The sequence below is a fragment of the Acanthopagrus latus genome, chromosome 24, assembly GCF_904848185.1.
Source record: "Acanthopagrus latus isolate v.2019 chromosome 24, fAcaLat1.1, whole genome shotgun sequence".
NCBI lineage: Eukaryota > Metazoa > Chordata > Actinopteri > Spariformes > Sparidae > Acanthopagrus > Acanthopagrus latus.
In genome coordinates this window covers 7,517,499-7,541,413 of record NC_051062.1, presented here as the reverse complement: position 1 = coordinate 7,541,413, position 23,915 = coordinate 7,517,499, and the positions used below count along the sequence as shown (strand labels likewise).

General features: G+C 44.0%; 2 protein-coding genes and 1 long non-coding RNA gene across 3 annotated transcripts in view; 2 read left to right on the top strand and 1 right to left on the bottom strand.

Moving 5' to 3' along the window:
• The first annotated feature begins 7,175 nt into the window (after positions 1-7,175).
• On the top strand, positions 7,176-12,003 carry lig4 (ligase IV, DNA, ATP-dependent). The gene is made up of 3 exons (XM_037091690.1): positions 7,176-7,317; positions 8,474-10,544; positions 10,746-12,003. The coding sequence occupies exons 2-3, from the start codon at positions 8,482-8,484 to the stop codon at positions 11,413-11,415; spliced, it is 2,733 nt and encodes a 910-aa protein (XP_036947585.1). The 5' UTR covers positions 7,176-7,317; positions 8,474-8,481; the 3' UTR covers positions 11,416-12,003.
• A 3,183-nt stretch (positions 12,004-15,186) lies between these two features.
• Positions 15,187-23,915, top strand: part of LOC119015613 (transmembrane protein FAM155A-like) — a 28,853-nt gene continuing 20,124 nt past the window's right edge. The window contains exon 1 of the mRNA XM_037091785.1: positions 15,187-16,566. Coding sequence (XP_036947680.1) covers positions 15,880-16,566 — 687 coding nt within the window. The 5' untranslated portion in view covers positions 15,187-15,879. The remainder of the gene's footprint in view (positions 16,567-23,915) is intronic.
• The window catches only part of LOC119015614, a 28,534-nt gene continuing 22,996 nt past the window's right edge, over positions 18,378-23,915 (bottom strand). The window contains exon 3 of the long non-coding RNA XR_005073405.1: positions 18,378-18,583. This is a non-coding gene — a long non-coding RNA (uncharacterized LOC119015614). The remainder of the gene's footprint in view (positions 18,584-23,915) is intronic.

The following is a 23,915-nucleotide window of genomic DNA, read 5'->3' as shown; positions in this document are numbered from 1 at the left end:
ATTGTAAGTAATACAGATGCATATATTGTGTTTTAAATCATCTGACCGATATTTTCAATTATGAAGGCTAAAGTGCTTATTTTTCTTCTATAGTTCAAAGTATTGATAATCATGAATGTGGTAGATAATAACTTAAATAATATAATTATTTAGGAAGTAATGGAAAATGGTTCTTGTCTGGTTCATGTGTTTGCAACCCCCCCATGGCGTGTGGTCCTGGACCTCCAAGTGTTTTAGACTGTGCACCTATTGCTTTCTCTTTTTTTTTATTAATTCAAAGACAACCGGGTCACTGTCAGCCCTGCTTTGACAGATCGGTAATCCAGCCTCAGTCTATATGTTGCTGCTTCATTTTCGAGAGAGAAAAATAAGCAGATAAAGATTATGGATGGGATGGATTGATAGACTATTAAACCTTACATGTATTGTTTCCTGGAAAATAAATATGTTGAAGTGTACAATATAGATATGGCCCTTGTTTGCACACAGGATAATAAAAGATTACCTAATGTACAGTGTTGTCTCAGAAAGTACTTTCTGTATTAACGACATCAAGTCACATATGCTGCATTAAAAAAAAAAAGGTTATTAATTCTGTGCATTTTTTTAAGCTGCAATATGCACAGTCAGATTAAAAGAGTAAACATATTAGTTTTATTTGTTTATCTATATTTCATTCCTCTTTCATTTTGTTCTTCATGTTTATTTAAGTTGCCCAGAAAAACAGGATACGCTTCATTTTACACGATCATTCATAGCATCCATCCTGCTTCAACAGGTAACTCACAGGCTTAAGATGCTGAGAGTTTGGGTAACAGTATACAGTAATAGTAACCCATGTGGATTTAAAAGACAGGTAAATCAGGTTTGTACTTTACAGTGAGCTGGCTGACTCAACAATGACTCATTCATGTTTCAGTTGTTCACTGTAGGAGCTGAATGGTAACTTTAAACATGACTTGTGAATTGAAGGATTATGTTAAATAACATGAACACATGTCTCAGTTATACTAAGCATGTTTAGATAGGGGCCTTTGCTGCTGCCGTGCAGATTGCCATATTCCAGAAGTGCAACTATTATTTTAATGATCGATGAATTTGTTCATTTTCTGGTTTAAATAATTCATTATTTGGTCTATAAAATGTCACTTTTTAAATGCCCCTCACACATCTTCAAGCATCTTACTTCTAATACCTGCCTAACCCTAACCCTAATGAGAAAGTAAGCTAATCTTGATAAAGCTAGCTAATATTGCTAACAAGGCAAACATTGCACAATTACAAAGACTACTGCTTGCTGATGAAACGCAGATGCCACCTGATACCAACGGCATTCTACTAGTGGCTGACAAATCTTAGAAGAATTAGAATTTTTTGTCAGAACTCTTACAAAGATATAAACATCTTAAATCATTGATCATAACAATGTTTTTAAGGAAAATATATTTTTATTCTGCAACTTTCTACCGGCTCTGTTGCTCTTAAAAATATTTACATTAAAATGTTTTCAGTGTAACCTTTACCTTATCAATTAATTAACTAATTGTTTTAACATTTGCTTGATTTGCATCATTTTTAACAATTTTCAAAGATCAGTGTGTTTGTAATGCAACAATTAGCACTTGCAAATATAAAGTCAAGTATCATCCACATATTGTTAATAATAAATTCAGCCAAGGCTGTGAGTAATGAGGCCCAGGAGAAGTATTTAGAGGAAACTTTCAGCAGTCTGAGAACAGTGCCCTGAGGCACATCACATCCCAGTGAATCCTTGGACCACAAATTTCCTCTATGACAAGAGAGGAACTCTTCAAAATGCAAATACTGATGTGTCAGCCCAGGGCTTAAACGGATGAATCATGATGGCGTGATCAGTGGTGTCAAAAGCACTTAAATTTAACACCCGCAAAATGGGCAACTGCCAATCTCCAAAGACTTAGGTGTCAGTGGGAAGAAGCGTGTGTGGCAGTAAGCCGACACCTCCCCTCACACACAAATCAAACCAGCTGATCACAGACCCAATAACAGCCTTTATAGTTTTCCATGGCTTAATTAGGCCCAATGACAACTAACTAAGACTTGTGATATCTGAGCATAATAACAGACACATCTAGCATCTGATCGGCAAACTTGAGTGATATATCAGTTAACTCATTGGTTCAAGCTACCTATAAGACCGGTGATCAAACCCTGACCATCTTTATGAGTCCATCTCCTTCACTGTATTGCTGCAGAGGCTGTTACCTCACCAAACCAAGGCCATGTTGGCGTCACTGAAGGGCTACTATGGTGACCTCTCCACCCCTCCACTGTTATGCCACATGATGTAACCGAACAAGACTTCTGCACAGGTCAGCCAGCTGTCCAGCCAGTCTGATGAGCACGGGGAACGGTCGGGGATTTTATTGGAAATTCAATTTCATAACAACAGCGCGAGAGAGCTGTTATGACACAGCGTGTTATGACAGCGTGGAGACAGACAGACAGCTATTAAACAGGTAAAAAAAAAAAAAAAAAAGAGGGCAGCTCGCAGTGTGGAATAGCGGTGATGTGTGAAGCTGGTCTAATTTTAGACGAAGGTCGCTGGGTACTGTCTGGCTTGCCCTCCCAGCTGAAAAAAAAAAAAACACCCAGCACAATATTTTGTGCTCTGCAATTTAGGTGAACAGGATCTCCCTGTCCTCATCTCTCCTGACATTTGTGCAAGATTATGTGGTGAGGAGTTCAATCATGCCTTGAGGCGGCTGTGCATCAAAAAGCGGCTTTGGCAAGCGCACAGGGATTGGCTCTTTTTTTTCACTCTGTTTATAAAACAACTGCTGGGAACGCACATCAGGCACCGTGTGATTGGGTACATACTGTACTGCAAACACGCTCTCGTACGTACACTGTACTTGCATTTGGTTGTTATGTATGTCGGCTTCAGCCTTCTGGCCACCTTCGGCAGCTGGCGCGCATATACCGCCTGATACCAAACATACGTGCCATCCTTCATTTCACACGGAGATAAGCAAATATGATCATGGACGCTGTTATTGATAGCCGGAGAGGAAATTCAAGTGTTGAAGCAGCAAAACAGCAGAGAAGACTGAGTGCAGTACATAGTGAGGGAGTATAATGAGAAGTGAAATAAATAAAGAGAGAGCAAAAGCTGGCAAAGCAGGGGCCGAGTCGGGATGTTTGAGGGGCCGGGGCGACATGCTGCATATCACATTATGTAAGAGAGGGCACCTTATTTAGTTCTGTCCACCATGGGGCGTCCGAGAGGGCTCTTTCTGGACATGGGGGCACCGGGGGAGGGATAAGGTTGCCCTAAAATTAAATCAAGCGATCGTATCCTCGTCTCTCTGCAGATGGAAAGTCGGGGGGGAGTATCGTAGTCCACAAAAACATTTCCGGAGCTTCACGAAGCAACTGAAGCAGCAGGGGACTTGACAAGGCACCAGAAACAAACTGATCCTTAATTGATCTGAAAATACATTATTTCCACCCTTTTTGTCACTGACTGCATTTAAAATTTTTGGGTTGAACATTTCCTTTAAGTTGCGGAGGGGGAGCAGAAGTCGATAAATCCCGTTCTCGTTTTTTGGGGACAGGCTCCGTGAACGACTGGATCCTACGCTTCCCACAATGCAACTCAAGGGTGCCCCTTCATGACACCCTCTCCGCCAGGTTAAGCGTCTTTTAAACTTAAAGTCCCGAGCGAGTGACACACTGTGTGGTGAGCGTTTAAAAGTCTGAAGACCCCGATGACATCACGGTGACGTCATCAAACAGATGTGCTGCCAGCCTGAGAAACACTCATCTCGACCGATAAACTGATCTTCATTGTGAAAAAATGAAACAGAGCATCCTTTTTAAAACTCCTCCACTCTTCGTTTCATCATCTTTCTCACACTGGAAGCCCAGGCTGGCTGAAAAGTTGCATTTTCTGTGTATATTAATCAATGTGAAGCTTTTTTTTTTTTTTGCCAAACAATGTGTCATCAACCAGCAGGGGACAGGAAGTGTTTACGACCGTCTGTGCGGCCACACTTCACCAGCGAGTCACCGAGAAACGAGGAGGCTGACGCACCACTTAATCATCGGCCATGTCGGGGGGGATTTTGGCTCCATTACTCTGCCCAGTTCTCTTTCCCTCACTCTGCGCCTCCATGCCAAAATCTCACTCAGTCCTACACCAACATATTATAAACCACCCCCTCCTCCTCCTCCTCCTCCTCCCTCTCAGTCCCAGTGCGAGCTGATGCATGCCACGGAAGCAGTGACGTCAGTTGTTTACTGTCTTGTAGGCCGCAGCTCGTTGTAGTGCAGCAGCACATCCAGCAGGGCTTATGTAACTCCACTGCCTGCTGCATGACACCATGACAGGCCGTTTGCTGCAGAGGGTGGGGAGGTGGGATGATTGGGAGGATGTGGGGGGGGTGTGTGTGTGATGCTGCAGCCTGCACTTCATCACCCACTCCCAGCATGAGCACAGGTGCACTGCAACCCACCAGACGCACAGCAAAAAACAAACAGGCAGCCCAGCCGGCTCGGCTTTCCTCTCCGCTGCACTGCGTCGCCTGTGAGGCGGAAAACACAAGTGGGTTCACTGCTGGAGCACATAGTAGCTCCCGAACTGGACCCTCCTCCCTCCCTACACATATCCCACAATCCTCCACTGCAGCAGTAGCAGGCAGCAGCAGCAGCAGCAGCAGACAGGTAAACAACTCTGGCTTGGCGTGTGACTCAGGGCTCAGTGGTGCAGCTCGGCCGCACAGACACAGCTCGCCCCCTGTCGGCGGCAGGAAGGAACAGGCAACACCAAATTTGGGTTGTTGAGGAAGCCATGAACCACATTCTATTTTTTTTTTGTTCTTTTTTTTTTTTTAAATCTATTTTTGTTTCCCCATATGTATCCACTAACTGCTGCCTGTCTGTGTCTGATATCGTACCAGGCCACTTCTGTTTGCATTCTTCTTTCTAACGTTTCAATAAAGGAAATAGGTATTGATGTGCAGTATTGATATTTTCCTGCTTCTTAAAGAATTTTGATTCTAAAAACATTGCCATCCCCCCCCACCACCACCATTTCTTTAAATGTGCTTTTCCCATTATAGCGTTCAAATAAACAACCTATGACAAGCTTTATTGACCCCTTTAGGGTCACACACACACACACACACACACACACACACACAGGTCACAGGTCATAGTTTCTGAATGAGCTGCACCTCCAGCCTGAAGGATATCGCTGCCTGACGCTGCCATCAAATCAAACTACCCAAAAAATAATTAAATCTTGATGGCTGACAGTTTGACCTGACTCTACCTGAGCGTCAGCGTTTGTGGGATCTACGTCAGCGCGAGCCTCAGATTCTTCTGATGGGAAACAAGACACCGGTGGAACAGTGTGGCATCACTTCACCAGCAACAGTATGTACTTGGAATCTCACCAGCAACCTCCAAATTGTGTTAGTGCCAAAACAAGTTTGTATTAGAAACAAAGTACAAGGTTAGCAGGTGTGACTCAGAGCGGGGAAAACAAATATGTTTGTGCACCCTTCAAATGACCGCCTCTGTGACATGTCAACACAGCACAACAAAAGTATTATGGTGTTATTGTGCTTTGAAGGAACACCTTGGGCCAATTAGCAAGACGCATTCAAGCGTCTCCTGCAGCTCTTATTATATTGTATCTTATCAACCAAAAGAATGTGCAAACCTGGTTTCACTGGCAGCTGAGAGTAATGTTGAAAGACTACTTAACTTTTGTCCTGATGCTTCTTTAGTTTTAGGTGATTTTGCTGCAATATTATACAGCCGGATCTACACCATGATTAGCCCAAATGACTCGTTTTTTGTTCGTAGTTTTTTCAGTTTTCACTTTGAGGAAACCCATGTGAGGATAAGGAGGAGTAAGACCTTTGTTTAAAATCTTTTAACCCTTTCACGCATGGTGTCTGCTGCAGTGAACAGATATTTTGAAGCCATTTCTCACCACTTAAGTAAATGGGGAGTTTCAGTGTTTACACTGCTAGCACAGGAGCTTTGGACCAGGTTGGGATGTGGGCTATCTCGCTATCGTGCTAACGTTTGCAGCACAGTACACAGACATCAAGAGATGTTATTTCTTCACATTCTGTTCATAATTTTCTTACATATTGCACCTCTAAATACTGTATTTCTTCTAAATATAAGTCTATTAGGCAGAATATACCCCCTGATGCATCACGTCTGCTGGAGAGGCCAATACATTTTCAATAACAAAAAAAGACATTTGTACAAGCAGAATAAAATGCATATGTAAAATAAATTATGGATAAAAGTGCATCTAGTATCTCTCAATTAGCTGAAATATATTGAATATACTTTTCATATTCTATGTGAATTAAAGGATTTAACAGTTATTCCAAGATCTCCTGTTACACTGTTGATGCATGGTGTTCACTCAGGAGTCTTTCAAAATAAGATACTGCAAAGAAATGCTTAGTGGCATGTATTTTCATATGTGTAAGACTAAAAGCAAACAATGAAAAATCATTTCTTGGTGATTTAATAATTCATGCATGGGGCGTTAGACATCTGTATATGATCCTATAATCATCATGACTGTCATATTTATTTTCAAGGCAAAATTACCGCAATAAAAATAGGGTGGTTAGAATTCATAGATTATTTCCTGCAACCAGAGGACTCTGATCCAGATGTGCTTTACATAATCATTGTAGTGTAGAGAAACGCCTTCCTGGGGTCAACAAGTATGCATTCCTATCTTTCACTACCAGCTCACTACTGATTTATAGGCTCCAGGCTCATCATGGTACAGAGCAGTAAACAGCCTCACCGGCTGCACCTCCTCAGCACCGCCGCATCTCGGTGTCGCCCTCTGCTGGTGAGCGGGAGAGCAACAACGCCATGTCTCCGGGGAATTTACAGCTGCGTTTCAATGGATATGATATTGATGATTTATAAAACAAGTTTTGCTGCGTAAAATTAAAAACACGTCAATTTTAAAATGAAGCACAAAGGATATGAAACAGGGAGTTAAAACTAAATCCCACTCTTGATAAGACATTTCCGGTCAAATGAATACAAAAAAAATGAACATAAATAAAGTGTCAAATTTGAGCTTCAAGGGATAATAATTTAGTCACTCGATAAGTTTCAATTAAATTACAAATTACAATTAAACAATGCAAAGGAACAAAAGTTCCGGTCATGTTTCCGGGGGAATGTTTTTCCTGGCGGACATCCCCCACTCAATTTGTGTATAAGGAAGCGATCAACATGCAGCTCGCTTGGAGAAGTCTAACAGAGTAAAAAAAGCGCAAGGTAACTTTCAGTTCCGACATTTTTAACTATTTTTCGAATATTTATCGTCACTGTTCCTCTAGTAAAGCTAAAGGGTAAGATAACAACACTCCACTTCCTACTTTAGTGGTGTGTTTTCAAAATCAAAGCTCAGCTAACATTAAACGCTGAATTCAATCACATGTTGTTGTATGTGAGCTGAGTATCACATTAAGCTGCAGTTATAAACTCAACATTACTTTTAAATATTGTTTTATTTGACGGCAAATGTCCGTAACTTATCCGAGCAGACATGTTTGTACAACACAGACGTCATATGACAACAGACACTTTTATTTTGAAAATGAAATAACCGGAGTTTTCTGTTTGACAGCAGCAAATGTCAAAGTAAATAAGTTGAAATGTGGCTAATAATCAGTAGAAGATGCTTTACTTCGTGTGGATGCTTGGCCTGGAAATAAGAATGAAATGTTTACAGTCATGTTGACATAGTTCCTCTCAGCTGCTTTTCAGATTAAAAGCCCTTGCTGTGTTGATGTCCGAACATGTCAGGACCAGCAATCTGAAACTCGAATAATAAAGACATTAAATTTGGGGAAATTGGCTTTTTAAAACACTTATAATTCATCATTTATGGTAGATTTGTCTGTTGTTTTTTTTAATCACTGAGTCCTTATTGTACAATCTGAAGAGTAAGTCTAGCTGCTGAGGGGCACCAAAGTGCTGTAAGCAAACTAATGACAGCATATATCAGTCTGGCTTTCTATTCTTTATTCTTATTCTTTATTTGTTATTCTTGTCAAATTCCACATTTCAGGGTTGTATTTAATGTGTCACCCACATTTAAGAGCAACCTCTTTTTTGAATTAGATAAATATTTTCTAGCTGATTTCTTGTGACACAGAAAGTTTCAGTAATGTCAGTGATCACCTGATCTGATTGGTGCTTATTTGGATTCAGTCTGTAATTGATTTGAACAATGATGAAAATAGGTTGGTGATTAATTTGGTATTTTATCTATTAGTCATTGCAACTCTTATATTCAGTTTACTATCACATGAGACAAAAGGATCAGTGGTCACATTTGACAGGCTGGAACCAGAGTATTTTAGTATATATCTTGCAATCAATAATCATGTGACAAGATTCCTTAATTTACTCTATTTTCATACAACAGATTTCAACATGGAAGGGACTTCCAAAAGTGATGATGCAGCACAGCCCTCTGTCGCCGCTCAGGTTCCTTTCCTTCACCTGTGTAATACTTTAGAGAAGATCCAGAAGGCTAAACTCCGTCCAGACAAATCAAAGATCCTTGGCGACTTCATTGGATCATGGAGGAATTTTCATTCTGCCCTCCACAAAGACAACCCCAACAGCACAGATTCTTTCTACCCAGCAATGCGCCTCATAGTCCCCTCTTATGAACGAGATCGTATGGCGTACGGCATCAAAGAAAGCATGTTGGCTAAACTCTACATCGATGTGTTAGGCCTCCCAAAGAATGGCCCGGAAGCTAATAAACTGCTGAACTACCGTGCTCCGACTACATCCCAAGGAGAAGCCGGAGACTTTGCCGGCATGGCGTACTTCGTCCTAAAGAAACGTTGCACCAGCGAGGGGAACCTCAGCGTCAAAGAAGTCAATGACTTCCTGGACTCTGTGGCGATCAACAACGCCACCAAGAAGAAGGATCTCGTGAGAAAGAGTCTGCTGCACCTCATCACCCAGAGCTCAGCCCTCGAGCAGAAATGGCTCATCCGAATGATTCTGAAGGACATGAAGCTCGGGATCAGCAAAGAAACTGTCCTCCAGGTCTTCCATTTGGACGCTTCTGAGCTCTATAATGTCAACACGGACTTGAACAAAGTGTGCCAGCAGCTCCACGACCCCTCTGTGTCTTTAAGCGAGGTCTCTATCGGGCTCTTCTCCGCTTTCAAGCCAATGCTGGCAGCTGTGGCGAACCTGCGCAATGTGGAGAAACAGATGGGAAACAGCCCTTTTTATATTCAGACCAAGCTTGACGGGGAGCGTATACAGCTACACAAAGACGGGGACGTGTACAAGTACTTCAGCCGGAACGCCTTCGAATACACCCAGCAGTTCGGAGCATCCCCACTGGAGGGCTCGCTGACACCGTACATCCACAATGTTTTCAAAAGCAATGTCATAAACTGTATCCTCGACGGCGAGATGATGGCGTACAACCTGACCACCGAGAACTTCATGCAAAAAGGAAGCAAATTCGACATCAAGAGACTCATGGACGACTCAGAGCTACAGACCTGCTTCTGTGTGTTCGATGTGCTGTTAGTCAACGACCGGAAGCTTGGCAAGGAAACGCTGAAGAAGCGCCTTGAGATCCTTCAGACGGTTTTCACCCCGGTCAAGGGGAGGATACACCTGGTGCCAAAGTCCGATGCAAGGACCATGCAGGAGGTGGTGAACGCCCTCAACGACGCCATTGACAACAGAGAAGAGGGGATCATGGTGAAGGATCCTTCATCCGTCTACAAGCCTGACAAGCGCGGAGAGGGATGGCTGAAAATAAAGCCAGAATACATGGACGGGTTGATGGATGAGCTTGACCTGCTGATTGTTGGTGGATACTGGGGGAAAGGGAGAAGGGGTGGCATGATGTCCCATTTCTTGTGTGCTGTTGCAGAAGCGCCAAAGCCTGGTGAGAAACCCACAGTTTTCCACACCCTCTGCCGCATCGGCTCTGGATACACCATGAAGGAGTTGTACGACCTCGGTTTGAAGCTCGCCAAACACTGGAAAGTCTACAGGAAAAATGACCCACCGTCATCCATCTTGTGCGGCACAGAGAAACCAGAAGTTTACATCGAGCCCTGCAACTCCGTCATAATCCAGGTCAGGGCGGCTGAAATAGTCGGAAGCGACATGTACAAAACCAACTGCACCCTGCGCTTCCCCAGGATCGAGAAGATCCGCGACGACAAGGAGTGGCACCAGTGCATGACTCTGGCAGAGCTGGATCAGTTTCGCAGCAAGGCGTCGGGGAAGCTCGCCTCGAGGCACCTCCGCATCGACGACGATTCACCACAGAAGAAGAAGCGCAAGCTGGCGGCCAAACCCAAGAAGGTGATCGGGATCATTGACCACTTTAAGCCTCAGGACCTCACCGGGGTTAAAAAGGAGACAGACATGTTCGAGGATGTGGAGTTCTGTATCCTGAATGGCACGGAGGATCACCCCAAGGCTGAGCTGGAAAGGGGCGTGGCCAGGTAAGATGACATCCATGAAAAAAAAGCCTTTTGTGTTGTTGTTGTTAAAAGAGATGTTGTTGAGCTAGATCCATTCAAGTACAAGTCAAATTGCGGACCATGAAAACAAAAACAATGTGTTGAAAGATGCTAAAATTCTCTGGAACCTTCAGTGAAGGGAAGTCCACAAATGACTGATCACTGATGTCACCTCCTCATCAGGTGCGGAGGTATTGTGGTCCAGAACCCAGGACCGGACACCTACTGCGTGGTCGCCGGCGTGGAGAACATGCGCGTGAAGAACCTGATCTCGTCCGACCAGCACGACGTGGTGTGGGCCGCCTGGCTGCTGGAGTGCCTGGACCAGAAGGAAGTGGTCCCATGGCAACCGCGCCACATGATCCACATGTCGCCCTCCACCAGGGAGCACTTCGCCAAGGAGTACGACAGCTATGGCGACAGCTACTTCGTGGACACAGACGAGCAGCAGCTGCGGGAGGTGTTCGCCCGGATCAGCGGCGCGGACGTGTCTACGGCCGTCGACGTCTGCCAGGTGGAGCAGCGTTACGGCTGGGAAGACCTTCCCACCAGCATCTTCAGACCCTTTAAGGTTTACATGGACAGATTCGCAGACATAGGAGAACCTCAAACCGCCTTACCTGCCACCTGTTTGGACGTCAGGGCGCTGGAGTTTCGCTACCACGGAGGGAGGGTGGTCGAGAGGCTGGAGGAGGGAGTCTCTCACGTCGTCATCGCAGAGGAAACAAGACTTGTGGATTTAAGGACGCTGAGGCGTCGCTTTAGGAAGAAGTTTAAGATTGTAAGAGACTCGTGGGTGACTGACTCGATCACAGCAGGCTACCTGATGAATGACACCGACTACTTAGTTTGAAGGGAAAGTTGACACTGGAGAGAAATCCTCTTATAGCTCGCAAGCTCTGACTTCAAGATTAGCAATAAACTAGAAATAGAAAAATAACAATTCCAGATGGAATAAAACTGCACTGTACTTTACAGGGATGCACTGTCTCAGAGGCTTCATGCAAACTCAGTTAGTTTTAATTCTGCGTTCTTAATGCGTGATTAAGGCTGCTTGTGGTTTTAATATGGTTTTAAATCGATACGCTGCTTTTAAAATCAGGAAGGCCACGATTGTTTTTTTTTGTTTTTTTCAATTTTGAAAGTGTGAATTTCATTAGGAAGAACACTGCTTAACCTTTCAGCTGTCATTGAAACGTCTTATGGAAAGGAAAATGGCTATTCACTTTATCAAAAATGAGGGATTTCATTAAAAAAAAAATACTGTTTGATTTTATGGGAATGTGAAGCTTAGTTGTGATTTTTCTGTGATTTGTGATGTGAATAAAGGGGTGTTACTGCGCTGAGCTGCAGACCTCTATATGATGTGTGCCTTATTTTTGCCTTTATGTTCATTTACATGCAAGTACAACTCTAATAAATACCTCGAAATGGTTTAAAACACTGAGTGATTGTACAATTTTGTTTCAAAAATGGACAGTTAAGTGAAATGGGAGAATGCGTGTGAAGGGATGGCCTTTACCGCGGCTCGTCGGGGTGTAGTCGGCTGGCAGAGAGAGACCGAGCGACACCGCGGGGGTACGTTAAAATCGGTTCAGCTCAAGGCCCTCCACAAAGATGTCTCCGTGTTTTCCTGTCTTTATAAAATGTCACCATTGTGTCTCGGGACTCATTGATATGTTATAACCTTCATTACCATCGCCTCCAGGGTGCAGGTAGCTGCCTGTGGTGTCCTGGGTATTGTTGTGCATAAATGCCGCGTGAATACATTGTCAAGGCAGAAGTGATGAGGTACCTGCTCCTAATCATATACGGAGAATAATGGCTCCGATTGGCAAGTCGCCGCGTTCCCCGTAGGGTTTGAATTTTCACACCGCTGGTAAATTAAAGGGGCACTGTGTCATTCTGGAGAAGAAATGCACACTCAGAAATATTTATCTTTACCAGAACTGAGTAAAAGGTCCCCCGAGCACTGTTTGAAGCTAGAAATGTGGCAGGGTCCGCCAAATATAAATAAAGCAAAACTGCATGGAATTGTGTTGACCTTTAAGGTCAGTTTGTTTATTCAGTCATAGAAAAGAAGATTTTGTTTATCAAGTTTGCTTAGGCATGAAAAAAATCTTCCCAAAAACTACATAGTGCACCTTTAAAGTATTATCTGAGTAGTTCAGGCTCTTTAGGGTTTCGTTCATGTGAAATAAAACCACTTTCATCAAAAACACAACATAGTTGACAACAAAATGATTTTGATTAATGTTTAAAGAGGAAAGTCTTGTGCCACAGAACGCTCTCTGTGACCCATCGCCCACTCCGAACTATTTACAGGTGATGCGGAGTGAGCGGCTGACTGACAGGCTTTAATTAGAGGTACTCAGCTTGTGCTTATTCCAGCGTGGCTCTGTGTGTGCGATGTGTTGTGTCACTGCTGGTCTTGGAAAAAAAAAAAGAAAGAAAAAGTCTGACTGCCGTGTCCACCGAAAGGACTCGCAGGAGCAGATTATCAGTCATCTGGAGAAGGAAACAGCAGCCGCGCAAACAGCCGCTGAAGGCTGGGACTGCAGAAATACTACGTCCTAATGGGATAAATGCTCTAATTAGGCCGGCTGTAGCTGTTGAAGGGATGGAACCAGCGAGCGCGCTGGACACAAGCAGAAACAATCGGTTCAGGAGTGGCCCCAAGACAACCAGTGGCTGCATGCACTCAGCTGAAATAAATGAGCTCCTGTAGGGGCCGAACACAGAGCTCACGGCTGCAGGGAAGGTTCGGCTGCGGCAATTAGCGAGGCCCACCCTCAATGAAGAAACCAAATCAGAGACAACAGAGAGTCAAGCGCCATTTTGTGCCTTGTGATTAAGTGGTCGTGCAAAAACATTACAAATACTTCACTAATATTTGATTATAGTCTTTGATTTTCTTCAGTCTTCTCTATTACAGAGTAAAAACTGCCATTAACGTCAAAAGCAAGACGTATTTAAAGGCCACTGTGATGCTCATTTTCAGGTTCATGCTTTTATTTTGGTTGTCTACTACACAAGGTTCACATGCTCTTCCTCAAAACTACATAGTGCACCTTTAAGTGATTAAACTAATTTAATTAAGTTTGTGCATGTTTTAGCACATGCATTCAGCTCCTTTATGAAATCAGTACAAGACGTTTCCACTGCGTGCTGTAAGCCTTTCAAACTGTGTTATCCCAGCGACCTGGCAGCTGCTCATTTTCAACCATTTCATTACCATCACAAGATTTACTTGCAGAGACTTTGCTTGAGTGAGGCAATCCATCACAGCGGACCATCGCGTCTGCTTTAATCGCCGTCAAACTCGTCCCTGAGTGGTAATGGAGTTGTAGGCCCGGGCGCTCATTGATTTAAACATCTGCCTTGCGTTACTGTGCAATACCGTTAGAACTCTGGCAAATACAATTAACGCAGGCTGTTCAGTGGTCTTCCAGAGACACACATTCAGATGCCTCAAACACAACAGCTGCCTTTGTTTTTAAAAAATTGGTGGCTGTTTTATAGAGCACTCTTAATTTGAAATTGGCTCAAATGGATGAAAGCAGTTGGTATTGTCCTTTAAAGAGGAAACAGGCTCCTGTCTTTTGATGAGAGCATCTTGCCCGAGGCTGAAACCAGGTGAGTACCAACCTGTCTGTCTGCTCCCGTGTCAAGCACACTACAATATAACCCACAATAAGTCTGCTGGTGGATATTTTCAGAATAAAACTACTCACACAAACTCTCCTTATCCAGTCAGCACATCTTACTGTTCAGTATCTCCTGCGCAGCTGCATGTTTTTTTTGCCTTTAATGGCTGTAGTTGGTCTTTATCTTTCCTACTTTAGACCTGAATACTTGAGACGGGAGTCATTTTGGACGCCGGCACCACGGGTTTTCATTTTGAAGTCACAATCAGAGCATTTCCGGTGACGTCAGGGCTCACTCTGTCGCTCTTGACGCACCAAAGTGCCGAAGGATGCGGTGACTGCGGTGCGCGCGCATAACGTCAGAGTCTGAGAAGTTTTGTCACGTTAGCAGGATTAGCGAGCACAGTACCGGATGTTGATTGATTTGACTTTCAATATAAAATACAAACTGTAGCGCAACTTCAGATATAGTTTATCTGTGAGCAAATATTATGTTGAATATTACTACACTGTTTTTAATATTTATATAATAACTTATAATCAATACAAATTACATTTTGTTTTAAAATGATAATATAATGGTTAGAATGTATTTAAATGCATCAGAAAACTGACTTGTGGTAAAACCTACATCAATGATTCCTGATTTGGGGGTCAAAAATTAATCAAATGAGGAGTCATAAGATGGTCAAAACAAAAGGATAAGAAGGGGAAAGTGGTTACTTTAACCTACAACGAGGTTGTGTCAGACTTAAACCTGATAGTTTTAGTTTTTTCTTAAAAGACTTCAACCACACTGCTTAAGATTAGTAAGAGATTTGGGGATGTTTAGGTGTTTCACTTGATTATTCAGTGACACATCTTAATGTGTTTTTTGTGTGTTGTAAATATCTTTGGTACATGAACGTAGTGTAACATATTTAATATGACTATTATTACATGTTCATACACATGCACGTATGCAACCATATCTCATTATCCATGACAATCTGAGGAGGAGAACCACTGTTTGGTTGAACTGTTCATAAATGTGCTATATGTGATAGACAGTGCTTCATTTAACGGGATGTAAAGCGAAAAAGTCATTTGAGACCTTTATTTTGAATGTGGCAACCGGAAACACAGCCGCTTACTGCCGCTGACTTGACGCAGCTGCTCGCAAACACACACCGTCTCTTGGCGAACATGGCGGCAACTTGACAACGGCAGCGAGATGAAGACGGTGAGGGCTTGAAAAAGAAAAGAGGTCTGTTACAGGCTGTAGGCCCATCCGCCGACACAAAGGCAGACAGCTTCGCCATGTTGGAAGAGGATAGCGCCCTTGTCCCTGCACGACCGAGGCCGGGGAAAACGTAAAACGCGTCGGTGAGTGTTTCTATCAACGGAGTCGAGGCTACGCAGAGGAGCGGAGCGGCGCGGCGCGGGGCTCAGGGCGGACGGGAGGACAGCGGCTTCACCGGTCAGCCATGGAGGATGCGGCCCGTGGTCGCCAGCGTCTGATTTGCCATCCGGCCCACGCTCATTTTAATGGGAATTACCGCTGAACGCAAAGGCAAGCCGGGACGACCCACCACCTGACACTTGAGGGGAGGAAAACGCGAAGCGGACCCCACGTCAATGACTGTTGCGGCAGAGGAGCCCCCACGGTGGAGTCGGCCGGTTCCCAAAATATGACCAGGGGTGCTGGGACGTGTTGGCAGCAAGAAGATGACGACGGCTTCCAAATCTGGCTAGAGCCCCCCCGCGACAACCAAAAGCCATTCACCGACTCAGAGAGGGCGCAGAGATGGCGACTGTCCTTGGCATCCCTCTTGTTCTTAACCATCCTCCTCTCTGATCACCTGTGGTTCTGCGCCGAGGCCAAACTGGCCCGGACCCGGGTCAAGATCGCATCCTCCAACCTCCTCTCACCCCAGACCCACTCAGCACACAGCAGCCTCAGCGGAAACCCATATGCTATTTTTATAGGAAACTCCACCAAACATTTGTGGCGGCTTGAAACTTGCCACCAGGATAGTTTGTCTAAAGACTGCTTTGCTTACGCAGATGCCGACCTTTTGTGCGAGGGCCTTTCCGACAAAGAGGGGACGCGGGCTGTAAATATGAGCGATTTGTACCTTTCCTTTTGTAACTCCTACTCTCTGCTGGATTTGTTTTACGGGTCGACAAGTCCGGACAATTTGAACTGCAGCCTCGACGTGCTCGGCGATGGCGACACCTCCAGATGCATCCTGTGCGTCCAGGCGTACCAGCGCTACGACCAGCACGCCCAGGAGAAATACGAGGACTTTGAGCTCCTGACTCAGAAATACGAGCCGGGGGAATATTCAGTGAGGACGTGCATGGAGCAGTGCAAGGTAGGATGCAAGAGGGATGGGGGGGTGGTGGGGGGTGGTGTTGGGTGATGTGGTGGCCATCTGTTGATTTGGGCCCGGATAGATGCCAGTTTTGGTCCTCCTCCTCCTCCTCCTCCTCCTCCTCCTCCTCCTGTCGCCATGGAGACGGATGACAGATTCAAGGAGACTCCCGGCTCCGGGCCTCATGTTCATTCATCTCCTCATTGTGTTTAGGCCCCATGCTAATGTGCAGATGGAGGCCCTGCTCGTGTGTGTGTTTTCTTTCTTTCTCTCTATTTTTTTTTTTGTCCTGCTCCCCTTTCTTTTCCACTCCACGCTCCCTTCCTTTGACATTGAGCACCACCCCGGCGATTCCTCAGCTCGTAATCCTGCCGCGATCAGCCGTCGATAGCCACTCGACAGGCTCGCTGGAAGTGGCCAAGCTCTTTTTTTTTTTTTTTTTTTTTTACAGCCGGGCGTTTATAACAGTTTAATGAGCGGGAGAGGAGGCTGCTGGCATAAGCAAACAACTCCGTGTCCGTCCTGTGTGCGCTGTCGCAGTCCGCCAGGTGTTCATCATGGCCGCCCACTCCACATCGAGAGCGTTTCATTAATGTCAAGAGGTGGTTTCCTCGCCTAATGTGGTGGAAGGCTTTTTTTTTCTTCCCCTCCTGTGTTTGCTCAATACCAGGGCCTGCACAGTAGGCCTCGTGTTAGCTAGGCCCGGGCTCGTTATTTGATAGCCGGTGCACTGTTTACAAGCTAATAAGAGAGCGAGCGAGGGGGTCAGGGAGGCTGTAGAAGGTGTCCGGGGAACCAGCGCCGTGTGCCGCCGCAGCTGCGCTCAGCACCGCCGCGCCGCCGCGGAGCTGTCCGCGGTGCTGAATGGCGCTCCCCGGCTCCATTCACAGAAGCCCTGGCCAATCCCAGATGGCCTCCATTCAGCCAACCAGTGGCGGGGACACAAGCACAGGCGTCAGGAACGCGAATCTAATAAGGCCATCTGCCTGCATATACAAATGCATTTAGCCTCGGATAGACCCACATGCATATGGGCCTTGTTTAAATTTAGAGGAGGGGGAACAAAAAAAAAGAAAAAAGACTGAATCCCCTGTGTGTGTGTGTGAGAGAGAGAAAGAGTGAGTGTGTTCATCAAACAGTGATTCACTTTCCTTTATATTCTCCGTCTTAATCCTGACAAAGACAACACAGCCTTTTTTAAGCAAGATAAATCCAGCATTCACATGTTTGCAGACCCCACCAGTCCTTACTTGTATAAACACTCACACACACTCTTTGTGTACACAGTGAAGCTGGAGGCTGCTGCACTTTAATTGTTGTACAGCCAAACATGAAGTGGGTTTTTACTGTCTTAAGATAACAGTGTAAAGCTTTGCCACACAGATCTGAAGGACATATTTCCAAGTTTTTTAATAGCAGTCCATATGGTTCAAATTGCTCTGTTGGCAAAGCTGAAACAATTATTCAATTAATAAATAAGCAGATTGTCAGAAAAAAACTACTTTTTTTGATAATCGAAAGATTTTTGCAATTTTTCTAGAAAAAATATGAAAAATTATTAATAAAGCAAAATTAACTCACAAAGTGTTGAGAAATCAAACACTTTTGTAACTGTACACTTTCTTTCTTTTACTAAACTATGATGAGCTTAATTGCCTTGTTCACTCATCGTTAAACGTAACTTAAACTGAATAAAACTCACCAACACAGTGTTAGCTTCTCATTTGACAGTCACCACAGTTGTGGTTGTAATATATCCTCAATTCACTGTCCTGGTCAGAGCAGCTGTAAATCGCCATGTATCCTTGTTGTCAGCTGGTCCTCAGTTCGTGTTGGAGGCTGTCAGTCCTGGTTTGGTTTCCGGTCCAGCCAGGTTCCCTCTCACGTCAGGCTGCCAGATCCAGGTGAGCTGGGCCCTGTCGCCCTGTGATCCAAGGTCCTGGTCCAAACAAACTCTCTGGCCACCGGCCCCACAGCTAACTGGGCCATGAGCTAATTAGCTAACAGCCAAGGATAGCTAACAAAAAGCAGAAGTTGTCGGTTACTCTTTGAAATCTGGTATATATTCTATAAATTATACCTTTATTGGAGAAAATAATCTATCACCCAGCTTTGAAAATAATCAAGAGCTGAAGTTTTCATTTCTGTCAGTTTTCCCCCATCTGTACTCTCTGCATACCAAGGCCTTTACTGATGCTGAGCTGGTGAAGCTTGACCTAAGCAACTTCTCACTTCAAGGCCTGGCAGATGCCAGCTTTAGAATATGCAATCATGTTCCACAGGGCGATGGCATTGGCCTGGAGGCAGCCTTTTTCTTGATAAATAGCCAAGCCAGCAGCACCTGTCCCTGCCATCAAGTTCCAGGTATTGAGGAGAGCTCCCATTGATTCACTCAAGCCTCCACGTGTGCCATTCTCTCCTCTCCTCCGCATGATTTCATGTTTTATCCTCTGCCAGTCTCAGGCTGGTGTTTCCCCCTCTCCCTCGAGCTCACCTCTTGGCACTTGGAGAGAAAACAGTCATTTAGTCAAGCGGATCATTTCTTTAACAATGACCCTTCTCTAGCACCTTCTTGATTATAGGTTTGTTCCGGCTTGTGTATGTGGTCGGCGGCGTTACGGAAAGTGCAGCATGACTCAAGCGATAATGTCGAGCTCTTGTTGAGTTAATGGCTACCTGCCTTGGCGAAGGCAAGTTGTATGCCGACTCAGACAGGTGTACATTGAATCTGTGTAAATATGGCAAGATTATAGTGTACACTGAGCTGGCAAGTGGGAAAAACATGAACCAAATCGATCCCTACATTGTGAACAGCGGAGGCAGGTACAGGGAGCGTTCGTATCCAAAGCCAGAGGAAGATCTCTGACATTTTCAAGCGAGGATATTTGACATGGAGAGTAGCGTTTGTTGTGCAGGAGTGGCTCCCGTGGTCCGCAGGTGGTGCTTTGATTCCTCTAGCCTGAGGTGAAACATCACACAGCAGACACGGCCGGTGTGTTGTTCCTCACAATGGGATTCTCCATCATCTGACTCTGTGAAAAACCCACCATTCATCTTGACAGCAGGGCCGGGCTTGGAACATTTAAACCCGGGCCGACGCACTAATGCAGACTTGAAAGCGGCATTTTTTTCTTTTTTATTCCGAGTGTGTGAACCAAAATGTCAGACTCGGCTAGCAGTTTATCAGGAAACAATGAAGCCAAACTAAACCTGAATCCTCGAAAAGCACAACAACGGTCTGGGGTCTCCACACTGTCATCGCAATATCTGATGGAGTCCTTATGTTACGGTCTGCAGTATAAAAGCACAACCGTTATCGCCTGTCTCCTTATCATCTATTCAAATAACCATGTTGGAGCACACAGGTGCACCAACTCTTTCAAAATATTGTATTTTTGGGTGTGAAGGTATACTTGCTGATACATTCAAACGATTGGAACTATCTAAGTCCTCAGGACTGTTTATCTGACTGCTTTCGCAAAACGTTTTATGAATAGTCTAAAAACATGGTGTTTAGTTGTTATTACGGCTATTATAGATGAATATTACAGTTATTTTCGGTACAATCTATTAGTCCTTTGGTCTAAAATGTCAGAAAAGAACTATGCATTGCAATTCCTCAGAGCCGAGTGTGACACATTTAGATATCTTTTTTGTCCGAGCAGCTGCCCAAAACCCAAAGAAATGAAATTATTATTCAACCATAAAGATGAAGAAAATAAGTAAACATGAACTTCTAAGAAGCTTGAGCCAGTGAAAATCTTCACATTTCGTCCATGAAATGTCCCTTTTGAAAACAAACCACATAATTCTAAAAGTGAAAAGAATAAGTGCTGGTGATTTCTGTTATCGAGCAATGTGACGATTAATCCCCTTAACAATCATTTGGTCTGGAAAAATAGTGAAAAAATGTCCATCACAATTTCCTGAAGCCAAAGATTATGTTTTTCAAATTGTATACTTAAACAGTCCCAAACCAAATGAACCACAAGAAAAACCAGCAACTGTTTCATGGTCAGCTTCTTGAGTTTGGACAGGTTCGGTCGTTTCATGTGAAAGATTTCTCTACTTCCTTTTTTCACTTGCTGTTATGCTTGTTTGTGGTGAGACAAGGTGGCACAGATCAGGCTTTAGCAACGTTAGAATCAGAATCAGATGACAGTTTGTGTGTTTAGTCACTACAGAGCAGATCAAACTACACCCACCTAGTCCTGATGAAGCAGATTATCAGAGTTTCTGAGTGTTAAACCTGTATTTATAATACCTAAGGATGATTTATTAACTTTTTTTGTTTTCATTTCAGTTATTAACGTTTAATGTGGCAGAGAAATGGTCTCCAGGGCATTTAAACATTCAGCATGCTGCTTTATTGCCTTTTGTTTCAAGCAAGGCCGCAGTTTCTGTAAGGGAGCATCAAGGTAAAATTGTGCTTTAAAGCCTTTATTCTGTCAGTTTATCTTGTGCTTTTATAGAAATAAATCACTCAAGCAAATTACACATTTCTGATTAATAGATACATTGTGAGAGACTTGGAGAGCCCATTTTCCCCCGGCATCAAACTCAATGAAGCTCAAAGGTTGCACTACTGTGTTACAGGTTGAATAATGTATACATGTAGAGAATCTGACAATTTCTTCATTAGTCCAGTGCTTCCTGATTAATCAGCAGCTGAAAATCTGCCAGAAGGTAAAAAAACCTGGAGGGACTTCAGGCAATACTTCAAGGTAATACAACATATCTGATTACCCATTTACTGCTGTCAGACAACAGCTAACATTAGCATCTAACCGCTTCCTAAAATAACTATTTGATAGTGTTACATAATATGATAGGAATGGTTTCCACATTTGTTGAAGCCTAGAAGTGAAACACACAGGAAATAATCAAACAGTAATGTTAGCTTGGAAGTGGTTGAATGCTAATGTTAGCTAACAGGTTATACATTTGTTGTTTTACCTAGTAATATGACCAGATGTCGCTCCAGATTTTCACTATGTCATCTTTTGATTTGCTTTTTAATGGGGAGGTGGTAAAAAGATAGCAACTTTTGAATGGCCACCATGTGAACATGGTCTGTAGGGGCCCACAGCTCATTTTGGACATTACACAAACCATTAAGTGTGTTGGTGTTCTCCCACCAGAAGTGAATCTGCTTGAATCTCTCCAAGTAGAAAACATCCCACCTGTTATGATCACAGCATGAGACAAAAACAACCACAGGTTTACACACAGAACACACTCGTTTGACAAGAATGACGAATCAACTGCGCAGGTGTCTGCAGCCTTGTTCCTCCCAGGTAATTCCATTTATGAGTTTCAGCACCTGGACTGGTCACATGACGTCTGTTGAACTGAACTCTATCTGCTTTTATTACTTCTCCTTCCTCTTTGACCCTCTATGCCCTCCACTCCTAGTGCTACTACCGCCAATTCTACTACTTATCCCTCTGCTTTTACTACCACGGCCATAACGTCATATAATTTTAAAACACAATCACTGACAAGTCTATGCACAAATCCATCTCCTCCCCCACCCTCCAGGTCCAATTGAAAGTCTAATCTTAGCTGGTGTTGTGTGCAAGTGGAAAGGAGGACAGCGACCACAGCGTGCTCCCTCTTTAGATCCTTGTCAACCGCACACATCTGCATTGATCTGAGCTCGTTTTGAGCCGGAGGGACGGGTGGCAGCAATACCAAGAGGTTGATCCCTATTGATTTGCACCGAGCCCTCCGCTTTCACTCGTCCTTCATTTGATAGTGGGCAGCTCCTCCGACCGAAATAGGGCAGCGCCTGAGCTCAGTGAAGACATCATGTTACGATCTGAACCTGTTTGATTGTGCCACAAGCCTCTGTATGTGTTTTTCGCTTTGTTAGACCCGTGTAAAGATGCCTTCTCTACATCCGTTATCTCCTTACAACATGGACACTTCTGCAGTTCTGCAGTAAATGATGTGTAACAACAAGGATATCTGTTCTCAGATCGCGGGCCCTGAAAAAAAGTCTCAACACAGATGGATCCGTGTGAGGTAATGCATCCTCCTCTCAGGGAAAGGTTAGGAAGAACAAATCTGTCCTTTCAAGAAAATCTCAAGATGATCTCAAGGATGTGTAACAATTTGTACCACTGAAAAACCAGCCTGTAAACCAGTCAGGGCTGCAACTAATTCATATTTAAATAACATTTTTATTGACTGAAATATCTCACTGACTATTGAATGGATTATGGATCATGAGTATCTTTTTCACAGTTGAACTCATTCTGATACCAGTAATTTGGTACCCAACAATACCTTTTTCATTACATTACTCTCTCAGTGAAAAATGTCTGGTTATCTCCAACAACAACTTCTAAAAACAGCTAACTAATAACGTCATTCTGTTCTGTTCTACCCATGTAATTTGTTTCTTACCATTATAAATGATGACACTGCCATGTTAGTTTAGCATGCTAACACGTTAAACTAATATGTTGAAAAACACTCACTTACGTAGCTTGGTAACTTTAGCATTCAGCTTTTGACACACCTCCTGCTAATGACCTCATTCTGCAGCTCCCATTGTGTTTTAACACCTCTTTGTTTTAGTTTTATGGCCCCAAACTTTACTGCTTTGGTCTCACTTTTGTCAGCTGCTAATAGATGTAAATAGTGATGCCGCTACCATCAAAGCACTAAATGGCAGACGAAGAATGCCACATTGCACATGAATGCTAATGTTGCTTCATAGCTACTGGATATGTAAATAAGCAATTGATTGCTAACAAGTTAGACTTAGTTTGGCAGCGTAGAAAGTAAAAATATGCTGCTTCCCGTTGTTCCAGTGTTGCGTGTGTATACATCAAACCAGCAGGGATTATGACAGCTCCCTGGGTGGAAGAGTCTCATATGGGACCCACTGTTGCTTTGCTTTTCTCCCTCACTCATCCCACAGTACCTCCTCCTTGACAACACATAGATAAACAGACTGCCTCAACCCTAAATCAGTTATGTTACACTTTTAATGCGGTTTCTGCACGAGAGTCCTGTGATCACCCATGCTTCTTTTAATTGCTGCCTTCGTTAGCCTCATTATTCATATTAGCCGACTGTGTGTGTGTACGTGTGTGTGTGCTCCAGTCTGACAGCCTTGTGTGCATTAATGACTGACAGATCGTTGCAGCGCGTTGCATTGTTCACCTGTCTAGGTTACACGAGGGCCGCAAACGGAAGTGCTCACGTGGGATTTACGCCATTGGTGCCTGCCTGCAGCAGTTGTGAATGCTGACCTTGGAGAGGGTTTTGTCCCCTCAAGATGCCTGGCCCACTCCACGCCGGGCCTTTTATGAATGGGCAGATCCCTGAGCTGCATG

Excerpts from the sequence above, each read along its gene's own strand:
- lig4 (XM_037091690.1), top strand. The coding sequence starts at position 8,482 with ATGGAAGGGACTTCCAAAAGTGATGATGCAGCACAGCCCTCTGTCGCC. Across the intron at positions 10,545-10,745 it reads CTGGAAAGGGGCGTGGCCAG|GTGCGGAGGTATTGTGGTCC; the intron begins GTAAGATGACAT and ends CCTCCTCATCAG.